General features: G+C 35.4%; 2 protein-coding genes across 3 annotated transcripts; one reads left to right on the top strand and one right to left on the bottom strand.

Annotated features, from left to right (window-relative positions):
• The first annotated feature begins 247 nt into the window (after nucleotides 1-247).
• On the top strand, nucleotides 248-8,352 carry LOC129797906 (probable DNA mismatch repair protein Msh6). The gene is made up of 3 exons (XM_055840783.1): nucleotides 248-503; nucleotides 565-3,695; nucleotides 8,113-8,352. The coding sequence occupies exons 1-3, from the start codon at nucleotides 341-343 to the stop codon at nucleotides 8,227-8,229; spliced, it is 3,411 nt and encodes a 1,136-aa protein (XP_055696758.1). The 5' UTR covers nucleotides 248-340; the 3' UTR covers nucleotides 8,230-8,352.
• On the bottom strand, nucleotides 8,335-26,577 carry LOC129797919 (glycoprotein 3-alpha-L-fucosyltransferase A). 2 transcript variants are annotated; one of them, XM_055840801.1, is made up of 6 exons: nucleotides 25,965-26,577; nucleotides 20,298-20,427; nucleotides 19,590-20,228; nucleotides 15,132-15,315; nucleotides 14,848-15,045; nucleotides 8,335-9,470 (listed from the first exon to the last, which is right to left on the bottom strand). In XM_055840801.1, exons 2-6 carry the CDS (start codon nucleotides 20,408-20,410, stop codon nucleotides 9,159-9,161), a joined length of 1,446 nt encoding a protein of 481 aa, XP_055696776.1. In that variant the 5' UTR covers nucleotides 20,411-20,427; nucleotides 25,965-26,577; the 3' UTR covers nucleotides 8,335-9,158. The 2 variants fall into 2 exon arrangements, with proteins under 2 accessions (XP_055696776.1, XP_055696775.1); XM_055840800.1 differs by having other exon boundaries at nucleotides 25,969-26,577.

The raw sequence follows: 26,577 nt of genomic DNA, 5'->3' as shown, positions 1-26,577 counted from the left end.
TATCACGATAAGGCTCAATTTTATTTAAAAATTAGTGAAAAATCCCAATTTCAAAGGTGCCCCACGGTCCCCACTTTTCCCTATTTGCTAAAATAACTTAAGATTAAATTTTTGAAAAATTCAATTTTATACATATTTTTACTCAGTGTATAAATATGTATTTTATTACATGAGTATTTTACATAAGATCCAGGTGTATAAAAAGCACTTGGATAAATTGGGATAAAAAAGTATGCTTGCAAAAATTGGCGCGCGCATTTGTTGACAGTTCCTTGAAGTGTGTGAATTTTAGTGTTTCAGAAAAATACTTATTTTGTGAAGAAAAATTACTTGATTGAGCATGTCTAAGCGATTGAGTGATACCCCGAAAAATACCCTCTTCAACTACTTCAGCAGAACTCCTCCGGCTGCCGGAAGTTCCCCAAAAATAGCTGCCAAAACACCTGCCCAAACAACTGCATCCCCATCGACTCCTAAATCAGCTCTGAATGCTTCTAAAAATGGTAAGTCCTTTTTATATTAATTTGATTAGGGTTCTGGGATTAAATGAGAATCCCTTGGCAGTAGGGAAACGTATCTTGAGCACAGAGAAACCAGAAAAATCCACCCCAATTTCCAAGCATGCGAATGGTGATGAAGAGATTGTGTCTCAGAAGAAGAAAAGAAGGAGGATTATCACGTCAGATTCTGAGGATTCTGACCGGGAGAATGATAATCTCCAGGTGAATTCTGATAAAAGACAATGTGATTCACCAGTTAGTAGGGCAGTTGTGGCGAAAAAGGTGAAGATGGAGGGTGTAGAAACGAGTAAATTAACCATTGAAGAGAAACTGGCCAGTTTGACAAAAACTGAGCCAAATGAAGTTCCGGATGAACTGGAGATGACGAGTATAGTTGAGGATGAGGCTACTGTGTGGTTACACAATAAGCTGGAGTTTCTCAAGCCCGAGAATATCCGGGATGCCAAGAAAAGGAGGCCTGATCATCCTGACTACGATCCGAATACTCTGTATGTTCCGGATTCGTTCATGAAGAATCTGACTCCGGGAATGTATCAGTGGTGGGTTATGAAAGCCCAGCACAATGACTGTGTGATATTGTTTAAGGTTGGGAAGTTCTATGAGCTGTATCATATGGATGCTGTTGTGGGAGTCAATGAGTTGGGATTTACGTACATGAAGGGAGAATTTGCTCATTCTGGCTTCCCAGAACAGGCTTATGATCGCATGGCCACGAGCCTGGTGGAGAAGGGCTACAAAGTGGCTCGGGTGGAGCAAACTGAGAATCCGGAGATGATGCAGGAGCGCTGCAAGAAGCAAAAATCCGTGACAAAATTCGATCGTGTGGTCAAGAGAGAAATCTGTCAGATCACAAACAGAGGAACGCGAGTTTTTGGCCAGCAAGTACAGCTCACGGGGGATTTTCAGCCACAGTACATGCTGGCAATTGCTGAAATTGCCGGAGGGATGACCAGTACCTACGGGATTTGCTTCATTGACACATCAATTGGGATGTTTCATATTGGGCAGTTTGAAGATGACAAACACAGTTCCAGGATGCTGACTCTCCTGGCACACAACACGCCCGTCCTGGTACTGTTCCAGAAAAATGGTCTGAGCGAGAGAACTCGGCAGATCTTCAAGACAATGCTGTCAAGTGCTCTCAAAGATCCTCTCAGTGAATCTCAAATGTGGGATGCCTCCACGACGCTCAAGAATCTCGCGGAAAAGTACTTCCTCACGGACGACGGCACAAATTGGCCAGAGATTTTCAAGGAAATGCAGGATGATTGTGACCACTTGGGGCTGACTCCGAAGAAAAATTACTCCCTGGCTCTCAAAGCACTCGGAGGATGCATTTTCTACCTCACCAGATGCCTCCTGGATCAACAAATCCTCTCTCTAGCTCGCTATCAATTCTACCAGCCACCCGATGTCACGGAATCCGTGAATAAGCTTGAGGAAAACATCTCTAGAGCCTCCCAAAAACTCAATAAATCCAAGAATATGGTTCTGGATTCCATAACTCTGCAGAACTTGAAGATTATCGGCGAAGAGGGCTCCCTAATGGAGACCCTGGATCACTGTTGCACGAAATTCGGGAAGAGACTCCTGCACAACTGGATTTGCTCTCCCAGCTGCGACATCTCTGTCATCCGGAAGCGTCAGGAGGCAGTTTCTGAACTCGTCGATAGGCCAATCCTGCTCCAGGATATCCGATCGCTTTTGGGATCTCTGACGGATCTTGAGCGACAACTCGCCCAAATTCATTCCTTCAGCAGCTACGGGCGCTTTAAGGATCATCCGGACAGCCGTGCGATCCTCTATGAGGAAGTTCAGTATGGAAAAAAGAAGATCCAGGACTTTATCTCGGTCCTCAAGGGCTTTAAAGCCTTGCTTAAATTACCAGGACTCACGGCGAAATGCTCAAGTGAATTCCTGATCTACCTGAGTCAGAACAGTCCTGAAGGAACCTTCCCGGATTTCTCTGCAGACCTAGACTTCTTCGAGAAGGCTTTTGACCACGAGGAAGCCCTTAAAGAGGGCATAATTGCTCCAGAACATGGAGTTGACAAGGAATTCGATGCTATTGAGGAAGAAATCAAGGACATTGAAATGGAATTCAAGGAATATGTCAAGATCCAGGAAAAATACTTCAACTGCAAGGTCACCGTAGGAACCAATCGTAATCGCTACCAATTGGAAATTCCAGAAAGTTTTGCCAAGAAAGCTGGCTCGGAATATTCCCTGGAGAGTCAGCAGGGAAAAAAGGGCGGGAAGGGCATCAAGAGGTATCACACGGATGAGACAAAAGATCTTCTAAAGAGAATCACAGTAGCTGAGAATCAGAGAAAAAAAGTTCTAAAAGATCTGTCAAGGAGGATCTTTGAGAAATTCTCCAACAATCACGATGTCTGGAAGCAGTGTGTATCAAATGTTGCCATCCTGGATGTTCTAACATCCTTCGCAGAGTACGCCAGAAATTCCCGGGAGACCTGCGTTCCGGAAATAATCGATGAAGACTGTGAGCCATTTATGGAACTCGAAGATGGATACCATCCATGCCTGACCGGCAATGAAGACTTCATCCCGAATGGCATTATCCTAGGAGCTCCTCAGACTGCCCTGACAATCCTCACGGGACCAAATATGGGCGGCAAAAGTACCCTAATGCGGCAAGTTGGCCTTCTGGCTGTGATGGCTCAAGTGGGATCACGAATCCCAGCATCACGCTGTCGCATGACCCTCATCGATCGCATTTTCACTCGTCTGGGAGCTCAGGATGACATCTTGGCAGGACATAGCACCTTCCTTGTCGAACTCAGCGAGACCTCAGCCATTCTCAAACATGCCACAATCAACAGTTTGGTCCTACTCGATGAACTTGGCCGTGGAACTGCCACTTACGATGGCACTGCAATTGCAGCGTCTGTCGTCAACTTCCTGGCCGATCTCAAGTGTCGCACCCTCTTTTCCACGCACTATCACAGTCTCGTGGACAATTTCCATCGGGATGGACGAATAACTCTGGGCCATATGGCCTGCATGGTGGAGAATGAGGATAGCGATGATCCAACTCAGGAAACAGTCACTTTCCTCTACAAATATGCCGATGGACCTTGTCCCAAATCCTATGGATTCAATGCTGCCAAATTGGCCGGAATGCCAACCACCATCATCCGGAGGGCACATGAGGTGAGTTTTTGTTCCAATTCACACTCAAATGCGATAAAAAAATTAAATAGCAATTCATTTGCACTTGATTTTTGGGTCATATTTTAAATTAAAAGTAAACTATTCATATTTCGCACATTCCATGCAAAACTGCAGTTTTCAAAATTTTGAAAATTCATAATTAGTGAAAAGTATTGATTCATAGGGTAAATTAAGCTAATTCAAAACCTGCTCCAAATGGAAACTTTTCGCTACTCCAAATGGAAACATCATTTTTTTCCGTGATAAATACAGTATTAAATTTTTATTTATATATTTTCTATTACCTCAGTTTCATTATTTAGTTAATTTTGCTCCGAATAAAGCGAAAACCCATTCATATTCACAAATATTAATTTATAAATTTCTCAGAAAAATTAAAAGTGTACGTTTTCACCATCGAATTTTTCATCAATTAACAATGTTTTCTAATGAAAAACACATTAGGGTGATTGTTCTCTATTCGTTTTTTTACATTTGTATAATAATTCTGGCAAAATTATGTGTTAATCTTTATTGATACCGGTACGTGAAATTTTCAACTGAAATAATTACCTATTTTGTGAACAAAAAGGGTTTTCTGAAGTGTCTGCAAATGCTTCAATTGGAAATACCGGAAATATGATTTTTTTTAGAGATTTTTTTATTGTCTCAGATGGGAAAAGAGAAAAGACCAGGAATAAGAACAAATCCTGCACTCAGGAGCAACTCAACAAGGTTTTGGAAGCCTCTCGTCGCGGTTTCACATACACTGTTTGTCTCCAATTAGAAATCTTCCCTTGTCTCCATTTAGATTAATTTGTTTCCAATATAAGCATTTTGCACTCGTGTATTTTTCTTGTATTTAAGAAGTTTTCATATTATATTAAAGAGTTTTCACTAAACAGTAACATTTTAGAAGAGTTAAGGAACAAATTTATGTAATTTTCTTCAGAAAAATATTAACTTAATATGATGAATCTTCTGTCAAAGTTAAAGCGTCTGGAAATGGTTTTGAATTAAGACATTTACCCAATTTTTATTTGAAAAACAATAATCAAAAGTTGGGACAATCATCTTATAGATGAACGCCTAATAAAAAATAAATAAATAATTAAGGGGTAGTTAACTGTGCCGCTCATGGTTCACTTGAGAGCCGATCTGTCGATCTTTTGTAAAAATTGTGCTGATTTGCCGATTTCGCACGAATTTCGTCGATCTCGTGACGGTCTGCCGAGTACGTCTAGAAGATCAGTGTTTCCAGTAGGGAAGACTGGGGCAAAACTTGTCAAAACGCATATTTAATTCTTTCACGAGCTCTGGGAAAAACGTTTTATAATGAGCATACTCTTATAGGAAATTTACTGCTCTACAACATTGCAGAAGACTATTTTCCTCTATCTCGAATGAAATGTGATTTTAGAATCATTTTCTAAAAGTCAATTTTGTGGAGATTCTCAAAATTGCTGGGGCAAATTTTGTCAGTCTTCGGATAATTTGTGACGTTTTATTCTCGCAAACGTTAAAAAATTAAATAGACATATTTTTATAGAAAATTTATTCCTCTCTACAACTTTGTCGAAGATAATTTTTCTCTATCTTAACGAGAAATGTGCTTAAATTAAGCTAATCAGTATTGATATTTTCTGTAAGCCAAATATTCCAAAAATTGGGCTCAAAATTTCATTATTTTTTATTTTACATAATCCTTCCTCAAATCCCTTGAAACTTTGTAAGTTTAAGAAGGTTCATGAAGGCTATCTATAATATAAATTTCAAGCCTCAGTCTCTTTTATTTTAGAAAATAGTGAATATTGAAATTTTCGTTTTGACATATTTTGCCCCAGTCTTTCCTACAGTACTTTAACATTTACCACTGGAATTGTCGGTAAGAAATTTATTATGTCACATGAATGAAATTCTTAAGCGAATGCTATACTTTATAAGTTCAAACTGATATTTGAATTTGCCCATTCTTCTCTAAAATTGTGCCGATCTGCTTTTTTTTGCTACTGAACATGCCGATCTATCGATTTCTGGCCAAATTGTACCGATCTCTTGATTTTTTAGCAAAATAATGCCGATCTGGCTATTTTTAGATTCAGATCGGCACAAATTTGCCAATCGCCGCTCACGGTGCACTTTGAGAACCACTCATTCACACCTTGGCAATAATAAACTTGATTTTGCAGCTGTCTTTAAGAAAATAAATTTAAAATAAAATTTTTACAAGGTTTTGTACGATCGAAATAAACATCAAAGCGGTGTTTTCAAGCCATCTAGGTTATTACTCTCTATGTGTGATAGTCCAAAATTTTGTTGGAACATCCACTCCCTTTCATGAATACTTTTTCACGGCTTAAAACCTTGTTAAAAGACAGGGACTGAAAAAACTGCGCGCAATGGCATTATGCATCCTCAAAATTTGCATATCCGCAGAGATTTCTTCTCTATATGGCCTATATGTATAATGTTTTCAACCGTAGAACCATTTCCGCGCGAAGTAAAAGTAGTCAGAACAAAAAAGTTCAGCTGTTTAAAAGAAATGCAATGCAATTTTGCCATGAGTTCCTCAAGAAATTGTTAGAATATTCGAAAATATTACCTCAATAAAAGAAAGTAAAGTTTATTCTGATCAATAAAACTATTATATTTTTAAGATTCCTGCGTCATAAAATAGTATTGGGCCGAAGAAAACCTCTTCGACAAGGAATCCCTATTGACACTTTTGTCGATATGTCAAAATTTATTAAATGTTATCTAACAAGTATACAAGTAATATCCATGGTTCAAAATACGCCAAATATTAAGGTCCATTACCATTACACAAGTTTAAAAAAAGAAAAATAGCAAATGCATTTGAGAGCTCGTAAAGAATACAATGTACTGCCTTTAAGTGAATTAATTTATAAGCACACTCGGTTCCAAATTTATGCCTTAAAGTTTTTTTTGATTTTTTTACCATATTATTCTTCAGTCGAAGCGATTTTATTTCACAAAGTTCGCCATTAAAGAATTATATGCATAGTATGCATATGAGTTTCACATACAGATGCTTGCACTTGCGGTCCTAGTTCCCAATCGATTTGCTTGAATTTGGTTATTTTAGGAATGTCTTGAAATTTCCAATGAATCGGTCTTCTTCTTTTATTGCTCGAACTCTACAGAGAGACAGCAGTATATAGATTCCTCGACTTTTTCACCTCCCAAAATTTTCACCAAAATGGGGTTCATATAATTGGAATTAAAGACTTATAGAGGAAAATTGAAGAACTGAAGGTGCCACCCATTTTTCACTTCATGAGAGTGATGTGATGCGTCCACGGCGACTGATGCTCACTCACTGAAAACTGGAGACAGTTATTTAACAGTAAGAGCCCTAAAGCAACCTTTCACCATCCATAAGGATGATAGGGGTTGGGTGTGTCAAAGAAATTTCGAATGGACTCCAGGGCTCACCGCGTGGAGGTGGAAGTAGAGAATAGCATAGAATTGACTAGTGCTCCTTTAAACTTTTGATGCCCAAATACACCGTGCAATACACTGATGCAGAATAAACAAAAACGAAGGTTGCAATACGCAAGGGCTGAGCATCAGTCTCCCCATGTCGTGCCAACGAGCTTTTGAATAATATTAACGCGGGAATTTGTGCTCTTGGCTGCCTTTTCCAGATAGGGCAATAAATTGGTAAAATATTCGTAAATAATTTGTTTGAATATTTTTATTTATTGTTCGTATATATATTTTTTCGATCTAGAAGCTAAACGGTAAAAGATATAGACTTTCGATCTTCAGTGATTAATTTAAAAAATTTGCATTTCATTATCAATTTCGAGTCTTGGGATGGTATTCTGATAATTTTTGAAACAGTTTTAAACGAAAGCTTAATTTTATGGACCTGAAAACAGTGTGAAAAGATAATTTACTGGCAGATCTGTCTCGTGAACATTCCTCAAAGCTGGGACGCTTCATCGATAGTTTTAGCTCCTTCCGGATCGTAACATATTAAGCAAACTAATTGCACGAGTTTTTGACTTCCTAATATTTTGCAATCATCCACATGAAACGGATTTTTATAGATTTTAATTTTTCAAAAAAAAATTTTTATGCCGGAGTTTCCATATTTTCCGTTGGGTACACAGAGTCCCAAAAGATGCAAGAGAGTTAAAAAGCTCAATTATAATAAATTTAAGTTCAATCATTTAATAGAGGACGTGAGTAAATGAATAAAAATATCACGCTACTGTTGTCAAACATGGCATGTACGAATGATTTTTCCATATAATTTTTTTTTAGATATTGCAGTTCATAATTGTGTCTGTGACATTGCGGGTTCAATTTTTTAAATAAATGAACTGGATCACGGTTGAGCTATCAGAAAAATAAACTTTCTTTTTGGAACAATTTTTACCATTTTCAGTTGTCCAAAAAGGTGGAATCCAGTGCGCTGAAAAGAAAGATTTTCTCTCGGATTCTGTCCAATGGAAATCCCGAGGAGATCCGAAATCTTCTGGCCAAACTCAAGGCATGCGGCTAAACCCACCTCAAAATGGAGATGAAAGAGATGGACTTGTTGTTCAGAGTAAGTTTGTATACGATTTGTATGATTTGATCGACAAAAATAACTCCATTCAATAAAATGTATCTTTTGTATTACAAATTTATTTTCTAAATTTGATTATCTTCCTATTTACATCATTCTACGAGCAACAATATAATTCTTTGGTGTTTCAACATTTTACACGCAAACAGCACTGAAATTGCCTAAAAGTCGTTTTTTCTTCTTTTTAGTACAATTGTTTTTCTTTTTTTTTTACTAAACAATTGGGAAAATACCTGTAGTTGGAGGCTAAAAATTAATAAGTTTAAAAAAAAGTGGGTTTGAGGAGGGAGAGAAATATCACAGATACAAATAATTCTATGTACGAGCTAAAAGAAAAAAAAAAGAGAAAATAAAATATGATAAAGAGTAGAAAAAATCACATTGGATCTTGCGCGTGAATTAATTTACTTTTAAATACACTAATTTTTGCTAAATAAATTGCGCGATAAATTTTGCCTCAATATTTTGTTTGGTAATACTTTTTCTTTAAGTAATTGGTTTAGAAGAGATTCTGAAAAAAACATTGTGAGAATTTTTTTCAACCTTTGATTTACTTTTTCACTGTTTTATCTTAAAGGTATTTCTTTTTCTTTAATTCTTTTTGTACTCGAGGCAATTCACTAAATTGAATCACAAAATTAAGTAACTTAGAGTGATATCTTTGTCTTTTTCTTCACGTTCAAACTAATGCCTAATGACTACCATACTGAGGTCTTTCATCTTGTGATGCGAAAGAAGTCACTTATTCAGTCATAATTTTTGCACATAGATGAATGGCTTGAGAAGCAGTAATTCTGAGAATTCAAGAGAATAATTCACATGGGCAATGATAAATTGTGGTCACTGTGTGAGGATTTTTGTGCTCAATCATCGCTCATAATATCGTGACGGCCGATGCGCCAGGAATTGCTGGTGCAGACACCCTTTCCGCGCCACCAATCATTAATATCAGGATACCATTTTGGCTTTTCCAGGGCAGCCTCGTCGTGTAACATTGCACAGACACGACACCAGAAATATGTATTGATAAATTCTCCTGTTCCTTTCCACTTAAAATACGAATTGTACAGTTCGTCATTTTTGTCCAGGAGATGCAAATAGGCTGCCAATTCTTTGGGTGATGCAAAATCATCCACGTGAATGTAGGATTTGTAAGGTGAACTCGCCAGATAATCCTTCAAAACAACAAAAAAAAATTAATATTACTAAGTTAAATGAGGAAAATCCAGATAGTTATTCTCGAAATTCAGGGAATAATTCTCATAAAGCATACATTTTTTAAAGAAAATTTATTGGCATTCTTACACTGTGAGAGAAATCCGAAAAAGTTAAAATAACATTCCGGAAATGTAAATTTTACCCTGCATTATTGATCCGAAATCGGTGTAAATATTACCCTTTTTAGGTGTGTTGGGGGTAAAAGTTACCCTTTTTCATGTTAATTTTACCCTTAAAAAGATGTAAAATTAACATTAAAAAATGTTGATATATTTTTACACTTAAAAAGTGTTAAAGTTACGAGGAAAAAAAGTTAATCGCACCCTTTTTTTTTCTCAATGTAAAATTTTCTTAAAGAAAATTCCGTTAGAGGTGAACTACGTAATCATTTAAAAATCTGCTGTAGCTTTCCAAAAAATAAAAAAAATCTAAAATGGAATGGTAGGGTAATTTCAGGTAGCTAAAATTTCTTCTCAAGGCCAATTTGCCAAAAGTTTTTGAATTCTTTTCAGGCTAAGTACATAAGTCCACTTAGTTTCTCTTAGGTACAGACTATTTGAAAACATTCAACACATTTTTCGTAGGATGATGTGGGGTATATATGAATAAGGACACCTTTGAAATAAGACTTTTTCTCCTATTTTTAACCCTTTAAGGACGATTGGAACACCGGTGTCCCATAAAGAAAATATTTTTTCCTGACTACCTAAATTTATTTTTTCCTTATGTTTGTACGTAATTGCAAAGTAGAAGATTGAAAAAAATCTAGGATATTTTTTACAAGTCTCTAGCTATTTGCTATATAGTAATTTTTTAAGCTAAAAATGACGAATTTTTTAATTCTCTTAATGAAAATTAATTTTAATTATTTTTTATATTTCCAATTTTTTTAAGCAAAACTGTTTTGGGAAAGAAACTACAATACTCAAACATAATATTTTTCATTAGTGTGAAAATTATCATTCGTTAGTATTTTCAGAAAAATTACTTAAATTTTTAGGCTATTTTTGTCCCTATAGCTCATATAGATTAAAAATACACCGAATCAGACTCTGTTGGATTTTCTAAGGCCAGATGTAAGACCTTTTACTGATTTTGTTTATCGGTTTTGTTTTTATTGCTGATTTTCTGTCCGCAAAAACTGTCTCGTCGTTAAAGGGTTAAATAAAACTGAATATTATCATGAGGTAACATAGCTTCACAACTGATTCATCATCATCATTTTCAATCGCTTATTTCTATTTGGGGCGCGGGCCCATGACATCCAATTTAGCAGCCCATGCTCCTTTGCCACTTCAGGAAGATGTTTGGATTCGATCTACAAACATCTTCTCGACCAAGCGGTCCAAGGCAAGTTTCTGAATTTGATTCAGTCACTTTGTCCTAGGTCTGTCTCGAGCCTCCCGACGCCTCCTCACAATGGCTTGCACAACTTTTCTGGAGAATCTTTTTCACAATTCATTCATGGAGCTAAATTGTATTACGTCAAAGTCCAGAACCATTTCAAAATAGAAGAAAAAGCCCTATTTAAAAGGTGCCACACGAAATGATTCAGTAATTCAGAACTTCTTCTGAATTCAGTAATTCAGAACTTGGTCCAGACGAAAGTTTTTCAACTCCAAATATGAACAGGGAACTTCCTTCTTAGTAAATAGGGCAAAGAAGGGCTACAGTAAGCAGGGGCTTCATTGAAAACGCAATTTGTTCCCATATTTTAAAAGAAGCTGAACTTTTACGTAATGTAATTGAGTTAGACAAAAGAATTATGGGTCTAAATCAATTTATAGCTTTAAAAATATGCGAAAAAATTGCGTTTTCACTGTAGCCCCACGTCCACATAAAGTCATCATTTTTTATTTATATTTTCAAAGTTATAACAATCTTATAGTTTGGTGTCTTAGTAAGATAAATCAAAAATCCGTTCTTTTAGATAAGATTTAAATTAAAATTTTTACCACAATAATAATGGAAATGGACAGTGTAACTTTTCATTGAAAACACGAGAACATGTTTTTAGTTTTATTCGATTTTATTGCTATTCCAGCTTTTTTCTGGCAAATTTTCAGTAAATTCTTCCCAATAGAAAATTTACCATTGCTCCCGTATGGCCCAACTCGCCCAACTACTTCCAAAAAGCAGTGTTTTTCACTCGCATTTTTTGAACTATATAACAATATTGCACTCAACAGTAACATTTTAGAAAAGTAAAATTTATATATGTTACCGCATAAAAAATATAGAGTATTATTTTATGTACAGGGGTTCCGGCTTAAGTGAAAACGGATTGAAACAATTTGATATTAATTGCCTATTATTGGAAGCTCATTTATAAAATAATTTTTGAAATGCCCCTAAATGTATGTAGTTTTTTTTCACATGGTAAATTTGAAATACATTTCTTATGACTCTGGCACACCTTTTAGATCAGGAAAATTTCATGAAGTCGAAATTCACATTCCTTTCTTTCTCACCCGTTTTGCATATGTCTATCCCACTCTTTCAAACTCTTCTTTTTCGTTTAAACATCAGACCAATTTGAATTTAGTTTAATCAAATTTGGAGTGCAAAAGAATAAGTCAGACATATGCAAAACGTGTGAGAAAGAAAGGGATGTGAATTTCGATTTCATGGAATTTTCTCGATCTAAAAGGTGTGCCGGAGCTATTATGAACCGTTGGCGCTGAAAATCGGCTGAGAAATGTTCGCCGGAAATGTTTAGCATAAATCACGGCGTTTCCGTAACTTATTCCAAAGACCTCTCCTTTGAGTATGCAATTTTTCTGTGTCACTGGAGCGAATTCACGTTTTTTTCCGGTCCCGAGAATATACTAGATAGCGAAACTCTTTGCATGTTGAATCTTGTGGTAAAGATAAGTCTTTTGAAATATTTAGTTCTGAATATACACAATCCACCTTATTAATTTAATTTCATAAAATCTTATATTTTCCGAGGTGGGGGTTCCGGAAATCGTCGGGAAAAATACTTTACTCAGGGAAAACTCATCAACTTATCGCAAAAAAAATGCGATAAGTTGATGAGTTTTCCCTGAGTGAAGTATTTTTCCCGACGATTTCCGGAACCCCCACCTCGTTAACTATATTACGTCGGTTTGTGTTTTACTTATATTTTCCATTTTCGAAAGTCATGAGCATGCTTGGAAGTGAGAAATGCCCCATTCTACCTTTCATCCTTAAACTGATTCATTTTTAAGATATTTTTCTTGCGGCGGTAGCAAAAATCCCTAAAACTAAAATCACTTATTCCAAAAGCCCAAATGGTCCAAAATCCCGGAAAGCTAAAATTGCGAGCTGTCTAAAATCGCGAATGGAGTGAATCTCGAAAAGCCAAAATCTCGGGGTTGAAATCTCGAAAAGCCAAAATTTTGAAATAGCCAAGATCCCAAATAGGCCAGAACTTCATAAGGGTCAAAATCCCAAATAAAGTGAAATCACGAAAAGCCAACATCTTGAATCAGCCACAGTACTAAATGGGTAAAAAATCTGAGTGAGTTAAAATTTGTTAAAATCCCTAAAATCTAAAGTCCCTATTGGGATGAAATCTCAAAAAGTCATAATCTTGAAAGGAACAAAATCCCAAATGGGCCAAAATCCTGAATGAGTCAAAATCTTGAAAAGCCAAAATCCCGAAAAGTCAAAATTCCGAATGAGGTGAAATCTCGAAAAGCCAACATCTTGAATGAGCCAAAAACCGAACTTTGTTAAATTCGTGAATGGGTCAAAATCCTGAAAAGTGAAAATTCCGAATGGAATGAAATCTTAAAAAGTTATAATCTGGAATGAGCCAAAATCCCAAATGGAGCATAATCCACCAAAATCCTGAATTGGTCAAAATCCAGAAAAGTTAAAATCTCGGGGATGAAATCTCGAAAAGCCTAAATTTTGAAATGGCTAAGATCCCAAATACGCCAGAACCTCGTAAAGGTCAAAATCCCAAATGAGATGAAATCACGAAAAACAAAAATCTTGAATAAGCTAAAGTATCAAATGGACCAAAATCCTGAATGAGTTAAAATTCCTAAAATCCAAAGTCCTTATTGGATAAAATCTCAAAAAACCATATTCTTGAACGGAACAAAATCCCAAATGGGCCAAAATCCTTAATGAGTCTAAATCTTGAAAAACCAAAATTCCGAAAAGTCAAAATTCCGAATGAGATGAAATCTCGAAAAGCCAACATCTTGAATGAGCCAAAATCCGAAATGAGTTAAATTTGTGAATAGATCAATATCCCGAATAGCTAAAACCTTGAATGAGCTAAAATCCTAAGTTGGCCAAATCAAGAAATATCCAAAAATTCCAAAAGGGCCAAAATCCTAAAAGCCATCTCGAGTGAACCAAAATCCTGAATGAGTCGAAATCTCGAAAAGCTACAATTTCGGATTTTATTAGTTTGGCTTGTTGGGGCAAAGGAAAGTTATCTATATTTTGGAAAAAGTTTAGAAAATTTTCCTATGGCAGAAAAAATGAAACTAATAACTTCCCAAAACATGGGAAATCTCCCCTCGTTCTATCCAACAAGGGAAACTAATAATTTTCCAAATTGTGGCTTTTTAGAATTGCGACACATTTGGAATTTTGGCCATTCGTAATTTTAACCATTCGGGATTTTGGCTATTCGGAATTTTGGCCCATTTGGGATTTTGGTCGACTTAGGATTTTGGATAATTCAAGATTTTAACTATTCGAAATTTTGACCGTTTCGGGATTTTGGCACATTCGGGATTTGGCTCATTCGGGATTTTAGCCCATCCGGAATTTTAGGTTTCGGTATTTTGGCCTTTTTGGGATTTTAGACATTTGAAATTTATGACTTCCATTTTTCTTTAACCGTGTATCCTTAAAAAATAATTTATAAGTCGAAAATTTTGTTGATTTACCAGAGTGCAAACAGAAAAATAAAGCTACCACAGATCATATCTTCGATTTTCGCACTTATAAATCGTAAAAAGCGGGACAAATATAAAATTTCTTTTATTTGTATATTTTTTAGGAGGTGTGTTCTATTTCTTGGTCGTCAGAACTATTTATGCCTTACCCTTTCAAAATAATGATAGACATGAACGGTATTACAATACCACTAAAGGTGCTTTTTAAATTTAGAAAATTCAAGTTCAAATTAGCAATGAGAACTGAAAGAGGGGTGAAATTGAATTTTGGCGGAGTTTAAAAAAACAATCATAGTCGATGTTTTATCCAAAGAAGCCTTGAAAATAACCATTTTGAAATCGGTATAAATTGTGATATTCCAATGAGAAATATACTTCCCATAAACTTCAAAGAGAATAAATAATTTGACTCATTTAAATAACTTACCTCAGGACGAGCTCCCATAACAATTGGAAGAACATTTCTGTATAGAGCATTAACGAAGAATTTCTCTGTGATGTAGTCTTTGCAGTTAGAATTCTCAAATGCCAAATAGAACTTGTAGTCGTTATCCAAAAGTTCAAAGCAGAGATCTGAAGTACTCCTAGAGCATTTAAAATTGCCACATGCTCCATATATGTCCACCTTTAAAAAGTCAAAGAAAAGAGGAAAAAGCTCATTTTGACATGGATTTTCAAACTTTAAACATTATATTCGCCTCAGGAACTCACTTGAATATGCTTTTGCAAGTCATGTGCATACTGAAGCCGTCCATTTCGAGCTCCGCAGTTGGACACGAACCAAGCCACTTTTTTGGTCTTGTTCAGTGCATAATTCTTATCTTGCTCCACTTGCTTCACTCTTGGATCGAAATATTCCCACTTTTCATACGGAGCTACAATATCGCTGTCCTTTCTGCAATAAACCCAAAAAAGTTTCCATTAGTACTTGCACTAACAATGGCCCAGATTTATCAAATTATTGCAAATGACACTAAATTCAATCGCATTAATGCGGCGTGGTGCTCTTTGTGAGATTGTCTGAATGGTACAGCTGCTTGAAACTAATTCGAGTGGGAGAAAGCTCAACCCTTTTGTCCTGAGATAAAATTTTAATTGGATTTGCTAACAAAATGCCATGCAAATGCAAAAGAAATGCAATAAAAGGGCTCCAGAATATTAAACGTGCGACACAGAAAATCTAGTAGAATTTTCATTAAGCTTTGTGGTATTGTTGAATTTATTTTAAATTCCTCAGGTGCAGTGTCATATTCAGTTATGAATTCTTGGATCGAATATAACAAGTGAATTGAAAGACATATTCTATCCTCGCGAAATGCTCGAACTTGTGGCTTTGATGCTATACATCAAAATTAACTTCTCAGGTTAAAAAAGTTGTATGAGGGAAAGTTATGTGCTCAGGAGAGCTTTATGGAAAGTTTTCTCATTTCACTGCGTTATTTTTTATGTTTACTATCTTACAAACGACTTCAAATTCATCTATAAAAAGTGCATAATTTTCTAATGAACTTAAAACTTGCTCAAATAAGGTAAAGTACCCTCTAGTCGGCCGGTTTCTCAACTCGGCCAGTTGATTTATTTAACCAATTTTTTAACGTTTTATAGTCAATTTCTATGAAATTTTCACTGATTTACGTTATATATAATATAATACACCTTCTAATGTTAAATCGGTAAGACCATATTATAACAAATCTAAGTAAATTGAATAAATAGTCGCACTGGCCGAGTTGAGAAACCGGCCGACTAGAGGATACTTTACCTTAATTCCTAAATCGACTTATGAGATTTTTCCGAAGGCCTCAAGTTACGATCTTTAACCGTTTGGTCTATAGTTTTAGTAACGAAAAAAACGGTTAGGAAAGCAAGGGTAATTTTTCAAAAATCTTCGGACTTGTCAGATATGTCAAATATTTGGGTGCAGCGAGGTTGAAAAGTATAGATAGTTCGAAAAATCTAGTGGAGTTTGATCAACAAAATTTGCGTAGAAGAAAGAAAAAAATTGGGCAAAGAATTGGATTTGAGGAATTATTACCGTGTGGATAGATTCGTCTGCCTCTGGCTTATTCACCACCCTTATCGGCAAAACGACTGAAAACACGGAAATGCACTGCCTAAAAACGTTCTTGCTATTTTTGTCTAGTTAATCAGATGATAGCTCCGATTTAATTCTCTATTAATAAATAATAATGAAGGTTTCTAAATAGTTCTCTGGGAATAGTAAACTTTATGAAATTAGCACTACAAACGCTTAATACTAAACCTACCGACCGTTTTTGGTCATTTTTCGGTCAAATGACAAACCGCGGTAGGGTAGGATACTCAAGAAATTTGTCTTGGAAAAGAGCAAAAAATTAAAATTTAAACACTGAAAAATATATTACATGCATATATTAAGAAATTCATAAAGTTTGATAGCGACATTGTACCGTTTAAATGTGTTAATTTTAAACCGGTCAATTTGACCAGATCTTGGTAGGTTTAGTGTTAAACCCTCTAAGGACGAGACAATAAACAATTCAGAGGTTACGTGGGTCAAAAAGACTGGAAAACACCATATTTTCTCTATTTTTTTTCAACATAATAAATTTTTATTTTTATTTAATATTTTAAGCACATAGAACTATATTTTAACATTTAAACTATATTTTCTGAAATTATCATTTAAAAATCTTAAAAATTCAGCCATTTTGACCTGATTTTCGAAGACCTTTTTGGAAAATACATTCTTTTCGGTGGATAAGATTCTATGTATAATCGTCTGACGTCAAAAACTTAGTATTTCCCATTTAGTTGATGAGTTAAACTCGTACTTAAACGATACATTTCTTTTAAAACTAAATTTGGATTTTTAGCAGTATTTTATTCAAAAAAAATAATTTATGGTGTATTTTACACCACGTTTTGTCGTGTAGAATAAGTCGTGATTAAGATAAAAAAAGCAATCTGCCGTTCAATTACGATTTTAACTTATCAGCTAACAGAAAACATTTAGTCTTTTGAAAGTATATTTTTTTTCCAAAAAACCGTCCCCAAAAATCAGACTCCAATGGCTTAATTTTTAAAATTTGGACATGGAAATTTCAGAATTTATATAGTTCAAATGGTTCAAATGTTGTGCTTTGATATGCTTAAGAGATAGAATAAAATGAATTTTTATTTTGTCGAGAAAAGATGTAAAAGAAATGTTTTTTTTTAGTCTGCGAGACCCACGTAACCCTTTAAACATCTAACATATAATCTTGGAAAATACAATAAATTCGGATTCTGTGTATTTTTTACCCGTATAAAAGATTGAAACCTGTAGGGTTGCAGCATTACATATAGCCTGTCTATACTCATGGCGAAAAAATCGGAGAGAATCTCCGTCCGGACGCGGCAACACGATGTATGAAGCTTTTAACCCTGTGTAGATCAAAAACTTTACTCTTCTTCAGAGCTTTAGATACGCTCCGTGTCTTCCTAGTCGAGTGATGTCAAAGACCTGTTGGTTTCATTAAAAGAGGAATTTCGCAAACTTGGTGAGAGGGCTCAAGTAGCGGAATTCTGTAACGATATGACAATGTCATATAACAAATTGTCGCGATGAATTTGAGAATAGGACAACATTAAAGGCCAGTGAGCACCAAATAACCATTGCTAGGAGCTCTGTAAAGCTCTTAGCAAATGGTATGAATCTGTTTTCAATTAATTTTTCCGAAATTCCCAAATAGAAATTTTTAAATTTGTCATATGACATTGTCATACTGTTACAGAGTTCCCCTACAGGATTCTCACACAAAGATCATAAACAACTTCCGCAAACTTCTAACTTTTGTTGCTTCCCCAAACTTCAGTTGTACCATCTGACGACTGAAAAGTGTTTGGTTCTGTGTCTCCGAGACCTTTGTGTGAGAATTCTAGAGGCCTCTCGCCATATTTGCAAAATTGACATCACTCGACTAGGAAGACACGAAGCGTGTCGAAAGCTCTGGAAATGAGTTAAGTTTTTGGTCTACATTGGGTTGAAAGTTTCACACATCGTGTTGCCGCGTCCGGACAGCGATCCTCTGTCTCAAGTATTTTATGACTTAATTATCATAACCAGAAGCTGATGTCGCTTAGGATATCGATTTTAGTTCGCTAAAAGCGAATTTTTGACCCAAAAAATTGTAGTAATAAACTTTTGTTGGAGCCCGGATTTGATCATTTTACCGCTGGATTAAGCATATAGATATGTAGGTTGATCTCTGTGACATGGTCTACACGTCATGTTTTGCAGACATTTTGTTGGAACTTAAATCCGTTTTGCACTTTTTACATCTGAGACCGTATCTTGCTAAAATCTACTATTTCTTAGGTTGTAAGCTAAAATTCCGAAAATACATTTACCTAAATACTAAGGCCATAAAATAAAATCTTAGGACAAAAGGAGTGTTTGGGTACAAGTGATAAAATTGTACTATTGTTCTTTCTTTTTAAAAAACTCTAAAAAGATAATAGTCCTTTTTCCAAAAGAAATCCTAATAACGCGCAATTCGCAGCTTTACAATAGAGCTCTCTAAGAAAAAAAATTTATACAAAATGTAAATTAGATCTTGAGATATTTAAGTGCTTTAGTTAGAGAGAACTGTGGCACATTGATACAAGAAGCTAGCTGTCTAGCTCTGTAGACAGCCTAAAAAACGTTTAAACTCACTGAATTTAATAGAAAATTTTAATTCTTATTCATTGCTAGATATAGGCTGTAAAAAGAAATTCTAACAAATAACGATTGAATCATCTTTCTAACATTTAGCACTAGAGCAGTTCTTGTTTTATCCTATATCTTGTCTCTAACCCAAGACCTCCCATCCCGTCAATTTAACTTACCAAAGAAAACCTTCCAGAAAAATTATTCAAATGAAAATATAAGTGTTTCTTATTTGACTTTCGAAACTCCAAATTAATTACCAAGCACAACCACTCTTTCCCAATAAATATTGAATTTAGAGTACAATCTTTTGGGCGTGACACTCAAGAACCTACTTTTCCCAGTTGAGACACCGCGATATGATATGATTATTATGAAGAGAAGAGGCATCGCATTTGGAGAGGGGCTTGTTGGTTAGCTCGCAGACGAAGTATCTCAATAAATTTCAAGTGTGTACTTGATAGAGTTGTAAGCAATCAATTAATATTGATATTTACCTATATGTGGCGGTCCAATTGAAGACACTGGGAAATTTGATGTTCTGCGTGTGATAGGGGCACTCGAGGAAGTAGAGCATATAGATCTGATGCGGTTGTCTCGTAACTCCGGGTGGGATGTAGTGATCTTTGAACAGGATCATATCCGCTGTGGCTGAATGTTCGCGATTTGCGGTGAGAGTACAGGTGCTTACTGGACATTTGGCATGCTGAAAGACATCCTTTCCCTGGCGCACATTCCAAGGACCTAATCCATTGTACAGCAGGATAGTTTTCAGCTTTCCCTGTTGCTTGATCTCCTCGTAATTGGGCGGTACAAACATCAATTGATTCGTTATTCGATCATTTTGGGAATCCTCATAGGGAAACAGTCTGGCGACGCGTTTCTTTGTCTTGCGATTAATACGTGCAGGTGCTGGATATCGGACCCCATTGGAAAAATACCAGGGTCTACCATTTCCTTCTGGGAACAGAGAATTATCCATATCCTGGGTTTTGTCATAATCCTCGTAGAGAGATCGTACTGTCGTTGTGGGAATATGGGTGAGCAAAGCGATATTTTGTGTCTCCTCTGGATTCTGTTGTGACTTTGGCGGCATCAACGGATGTTGAGTCCTGCTGGTCCAAATATCCTTCTCCCTGTGTAAACAATTTTATTCAAATAATGATTTATTTGTGGGAAAAAATCAGAAATTTTCTAAGCCTCACCTGAGTGTGAATCCGAAGAGGAGCAACACGGCAAAGGCCACAGTGAAGAGGAAACATTTTTTCAGTGAAACTTTTGGGAATCTCATTGTTGTAATCTTGATGCCAATCTTCATGTATTTACAAACTGAAACTGATTTACAGAAGAAAATCACTTATTGGGCAAATTAGGCAATCAAAAGTGAGCTATTTTTACTAGTTGCATTAAATGTGGTTGATTTGCTTATCGGCATATCAACGCATTTATGGAAAATGATTTTCACTCAACGTGTATAGTTCAATGCAATTTCTTCACGATAATCATTGAGCAACAGTCTACATTCATCAGCGTGTGTAGAGCGCAGTAAATGATTATTTTTTGTGACTGTCGTGACTGTTCATATTTCTGGTGTGGAATGGTACAAATGGTACATTTTGAATTCTATTGCTCAAATTCATAAAAAAGAAACATCAGTACGGTTAGTATTCCTTTGATTATTTAAAATATTTTTAAAGCATTCTTGTGGATTCAACTTGTCGGTGAAAGCAATTACATTGAATGTTTACCTATAATCTTATTTATTACATTCTTTAAAGTACCAGGGGCAACAGACAATTGTTAATTGATATTAAATCATAACGTATCGCTCGACACACTAAAGAAAAAATCATCTATCTATTGCTATTGAATTATTGGGAGAAATATCCAGGAGCATAAACTACAGATAATGTTTCAAAAATATAATAGTCCGATATTTAACTTGACACATAATAGCATTGATAAATTTTAAAGAAAAATAACTACGAGAGGTAACTGTATTAAGTATTTCATTAGCAAAGCAATAATTTCTAATTTTGAATTTAAATTCACAACTTTAATGCAATACTCTCATAGAGGTAAGTAAGGCACCTTTGCATTAGAGCTGCTTTGAAATCCGGCTTTTTTCTCCTCTTTTTAAATGAAATTGGATCTTATAATGATATAATCATTGTTTCTTTAACATTCTTAATTTTAAATTCTTGTCATTCACTATTTTTATGTTCCACTTTTTTCTGATTTTTTTAATCACAATTGTAAGAGGGATGATCCTATTCTTGTGATTAAATAAAGTAATAATAATAATAATAATTTAGCTCCTCAATTACAGTTCAAAATAGGGGAAAAAGCCCAATTTCAAAGCTACCCCAATCGAAAGGGGTCCCATTTCCCCCTAGGTTGTAATAAAATCGGTCAATTTTATTTAAATAAAAGAATTACTTTTTAAATTCCACTTTCAGTAAAGTTTTACAACCGTTTTTATTCCATAGAAGTCTTTTCTAAAACACTTTACGCTAATATGTTTAAAGTTTAATTACAATCATTGATAATCTGCAGCATTGATAACATTAACGAGCGTCAATAATGTTTGAATTTTTAACTCAGCGTTAGTGATAAGGAAAATGTGTTGCGGGTGCTGCACTATAGTGACTATAATTATTAATATCAATCACTGTAATTACACTAGAAAGGGAAACCGAAGTGAGAAATACTTCAAGCAATATTTGATATAATATTTAGTTCTCTATTCTATTTTGAAAGTTTATTTCGCGCTGTTTCTTTGGGTTTGTTGTTTTTTTTTTTTTGAACGGGTGGCAAAGCGTCCCAGGCTTTGCGAAATGCTCAAACTCGTGACTTATACGGGCTTGAGACCTAAGGCTTAGCCATAAGGCTTAACTTCTCTAATTTCTTAGCAGTCGAAATTTTTTGGGAAGTTTTGCCTAATAAATGAACTATCAAGGGGAATTAATCTATTTGAATCAGAAGAACAAATTAAATTGGTCGCTATTTAGGATTTTGAGACCTTCGGAAACTAGGCTAAACCTCTAGTCTGAAGACGGTCTGAGTTGGTATATACATATACCACAAAAGTACTTTCGCATGATTTACCGGTTCTCAATCGATTTAAACCGATTCATAAATCATTCAAAAGATTCTCCAAAATTGTCTGAAAAGCAATAGAATTGATTTTCGGATAAAAATTATTTATCAGCTATGAACCGGTTCATTATCGATTCAGAACCTTGAACCGGTTCAGTTTTAAAGGAAATTCCAAGACCTTTCCAACGAGCCCAAATATGATACCATTCGTTTGATAAATGCGCTCTCTAGTGTCTTTTTAAGCTTTGACTTTGAAAAACCGTTATTTGGAATGGTTTTGGAATTTTGGGGGAAAATGAGGGGCACGTTAACGATCCTTGGGTCGACTTATGGGGGGGGTCCCCCGAAGGTCACAAGTCGTTATCTCATACCGTTTGGCCTCTTGAACCTAGCGTCAACTGGACAGACAGACGGACAAACAGCGTGACGACATTTCTCAGAAGTCGTCGGAAACGTGAAGATTTGTTGAGAAAAGTGGTCTCCGGAGGGTAGAATGAGGAAATTTGGGGGGGGGGGGGGGGGTGAAAAAATCGAGGGATTATAATACTGCTCTGCTCTCTCTGTGGAATTCGAGCAGTAAAAATGTAAATATCAATTTTATTTGTGGAATTTAGTTTAAATGTAGTAGGTTGTACATAACTCATTTTGAAATAGAATAGTGAAAATTATTAAAATTATACTTTATTTCAAAATTATTCAAAATAATCTTACAACGTTTCAATACTTTCAAAATGGTTGCATCATAAAGACGATATTTAAATTCTTGAAATTCCCCTCTTTAACAATCTGACCTTATACATAAAGAAAAATTAATTCATCAAGAAAGAAAAACACTTCGCCACTGCTCAAAATTTGAAAATTACGAAAATCTTAGATAGAACTTTACCAAAAACTGCTTCGTTGTGTTAAAAGGATTTAAACCAATTTTTGCAGGCTAAAGGCTAAGTCTATCTTTTTATTTAATAAATTGATCAAATTCTAAATATTGATTCAGACAAATTACACATTTTAATGCTGATTAGTGACAATTAATTTAAATCACATTAAAAAGTTGAAACAAGTGTTTATATCAGAGCTGAAAGGTTTTTTTATTTTTTTTGCCAAACCTTAATGAAATAAATTAGAACGATTAGACCTAAGTAAGTCCAGCTATTTCCTCTTGGATATTAACTTATCACTAAGCTTTTAGTTGCATCGGATCATCTTATTATTTACAGCTTTGAATGCTTTTGTATTACACTATGCAACAAATTGGCAACTTTTTTTTGGCACACGGATCTCACAGGGTACGTTTGGTAGAGTCGAGTCCCCTAATCAAGAATCTGTTCTTGGTTTTTCTCCTATACGTCATAATTTTCTTTAATTAACTTTTTTTCGTTTTTGATGTTTTGTCTCATATTATCAATTATTTCTCCGGTTCTAGTCAACAGAACTTAATAAATGGGCATCAGTTGGAAAGGTAAGTAGTTGTGCTTCAACTTGAAAATTATGTGATATTTTTTCAAAAAACCCTTGGGGGCGGAAAAACAAAATCAATCTAAAATTTCTCAAAAATGACCCAAGAAAGCAACTTTTGAAAAATCATATAAACTAAACTAAACTAAATATTAATATACTCTCTTCAGCATATAATAGATTTCACTTAGGACTACATTTTTGCCATAGAAGATATTTAGCTCTGATACCTCTAAATGTCTTATTTTTTGACTACACGCAGGGATGCTTGGGCCATTTGACATATGATAAATCGTACGTAAAATTTGGACGAAATCGTAGATGACACGCATATTATTTTATAAGCGCTTTAGACCTAAGACCGAGATTCAGTCTAAAGGATTAGCCAAGTTATCAAAAGTTTCGATATCCCGAAATCCTAAATAATAATATTATCGGTTTTTCAAGATTTAGTGTATCATTTGCACTTAATATCCAATATCCTGTCGAAATTATCCGAAAAAAATATTGTTTGGCAAAATTAGTAGTTGAAATTGGTATTGTAGAGAAAAATTGGAGAGAATGAAAATGTAAGAAAAGTATTCTGTCAAAGACAAGAGTTAACCCTTTAAGGACGAGAGTGTCAAAAATTAGGAGTCGAAAAAAATAATTTTTTCTGCCTTAGAGTAGATGGCTTTAGATGGCCGTAAAAGAAATTTCATTTTTGGATCACCGGTGACCCAATCATTCTTACAGGATTAAACTCGCATTAAAGAAAGGGGGTTGAAGGCTAAAAAGCATCCAGAAGACTACCATTCCGAATTTCGAAAAACGACTCTGGAAAAAATACTCAAGGAACTAAGAAGTCAATTCGCAAATAAGATTGTTGCAGAGATATTGCTTGACCATAAATATCGGATTAGTACAGATAAAACAACAAATCGACAGATTAAATATTTTCTCTCCTTCAATAAAATGCAAGAATTTTATAAACTCCATCGAGTACTTGAACGATATAAAATTCTCGCATAGGTTTTTGGGGTTTTCGACTCTTTCGACTTTGGACAAAAACGTGTGCTAAATTACCCCGGCACCTCCTACTCTCTAGCTTATCTTTTCCGCTTTTTCTGAATGAATGACATTTTATAGAAGAATAAATGCTCTGCACAAGAGTTAACTGCATCTTTCTTATTCATTAAAGAGAACTTGCAGTAAAGTTAATCGAAATGTCACTCAATGCTAGTCAAACTTTACTTCAGAATTTTTGAACTTTCACAAAACTAACTTTTAGACAATGTATTGCAATGTTGTAAAGCATAATTCATTTCGAGATAAAAGAGAATGGTCTTTGTCAATGTTGTAGATTAAATTTCTGTTATTAGAAATCCCCTATTTATTAAAAAGGAAATAGGATCCCCCATCCCTCATTGCTTAGCTCACAGTGATTAGCATCAAAATTTATACAGACTTGAATCTATACTTTCCCTTCAAAAGCTTTTCAAGTTTTCTTTCGATAATCTATGAAGTAATCAACAATATCAAAAGCTATCGATGCACTTTTGGAGCTACTGGAAGGAGAATTTGTATTAATAATTCAACATGAGACGCATGTTTAATGCGGCCCTTTTGCCAAGTATTGACGGATCATACCCATCCCTGAGGGACTTCTAAAACCTCTTCATGCTTTCAAAGCTCTATAAATCATTCTCAAAAGTTCTGTTGCAAAACATAATTCCCTTTGGGGCAATGTTGTGGTGGGTCATTGCGATATCTGAGCTGAAGTGCAATTTCCCTCGATTAGGGCTATCAAAATTCGTGATAACGATAAGCAGAGAGTCGATTTGCGTAAAATTGCTAAGCACATTCCAGTCTCTGTCGAATTGCGTAACAATCGTGTTTGTCCGGAACCACCAAATTTGCATTTTGTCAGACAAAAATAATAGCAATGGGCAATTGTCATCAGCCATTAAACAAATTCGTTTTATTTTTCCATCATTTTTTTTCAATTTGCTTTTGGAAAGCATGTTTTTCACTTGTGGACTCTTGACTCTTCCCCGAAAATGGATATTTTTGTGCTGTTGTGAAGCGCGACGGAGAAAAATCAATACATTTCTGTTTGGGCGAATAATTCCGGTAGAGTCTTGCGTATAAATGGGGGATGAGAATCTGATGGTATTTCCATGGAAATCTTTTGAGTGAAAAAAAATAAGGTTCTTCAGCAGAAAAGCAGTAATTCAAGGTAAAACTCTCCATTTGACTGTGTCCAGAAAAATCGATATTGATGACCCGAGGGATATTTTGCACGTTTTTAGGGTGGAAATGGGTGTCCTTTTACTTACTTACATTTCAAAGGAGAAGCAAACTGCCTTGTCGTTCTTGGTCACTAAAAACTTCTACATGAGTTCGATTTCTGTAATCACTAAATTGTTTGGTTCAGGAGGCTGTAGCATTACTCCATTTTACGTAGAAAAAACCAATAGAAATACTGTGTAAGCAGGAAAAGGATTTTCCATTGATGTTTGAAATGTTTTTTGAGTACAAACACTCTGAATGTGGCCCTATTTCCAACACTTCTAGCACGAGGATTCACTGTGGCTGTGTCGGATGTTTGGAGAGAACTGAGGCAGAATTTACCACCCCTTGAACAGAAAATCCATAATGTTGATGGTTTGTGTTGCTAAAGAAGGGAGAGAGAATTGTTGCGCTCTCCTCAACTTTGAGTGTCCTTTCCCTCTCGCCAGGAGCCAAAAATACACCTTTGATGTGAGGGGAGGTTAAGTTTTCAAATTCAAACCCAACTGCTTCACAAATTTTCCCGAAATTCTCCCTATCACTGCTATTATAAAACCTTATCAACGCATTTCACTTCTCAAGTTTATAAACTCTTCATCACTCTTTAGCTTCAACGGAAATTGTTCTTCATCTGCCATTGAGAGCTGTCGATAGACTGAA

The sequence above is a fragment of the Phlebotomus papatasi genome, chromosome 1 (assembly GCF_024763615.1).
Source record: "Phlebotomus papatasi isolate M1 chromosome 1, Ppap_2.1, whole genome shotgun sequence".
Lineage (NCBI taxonomy): Eukaryota > Metazoa > Arthropoda > Insecta > Diptera > Psychodidae > Phlebotomus > Phlebotomus papatasi.
This window is presented reverse-complemented; position numbering and strand designations above follow the sequence as displayed.

Excerpts from the sequence above, each read along its gene's own strand:
- LOC129797906 (XM_055840783.1), top strand. The coding sequence starts at position 341 with ATGTCTAAGCGATTGAGTGATACCCCGAAAAATACCCTCTTCAACTAC. Across the intron at positions 504-564 it reads TCTGAATGCTTCTAAAAATG|TAGGGAAACGTATCTTGAGC; the intron begins GTAAGTCCTTTT and ends ATCCCTTGGCAG. Across the intron at positions 3,696-8,112 it reads TCATCCGGAGGGCACATGAG|TTGTCCAAAAAGGTGGAATC; the intron begins GTGAGTTTTTGT and ends TACCATTTTCAG.
- LOC129797919 (XM_055840801.1), bottom strand. The coding sequence starts at position 20,410 with ATGAAGATTGGCATCAAGATTACAACAATGAGATTCCCAAAAGTTTCA. Across the intron at positions 20,229-20,297 it reads CTCTTCGGATTCACACTCAG|GGAGAAGGATATTTGGACCA; the intron begins GTGAGGCTTAGA and ends TTGTTTACACAG. Across the intron at positions 15,316-19,589 it reads AATTGGACCGCCACATATAG|AAAGGACAGCGATATTGTAG; the intron begins GTAAATATCAAT and ends GGTTTATTGCAG.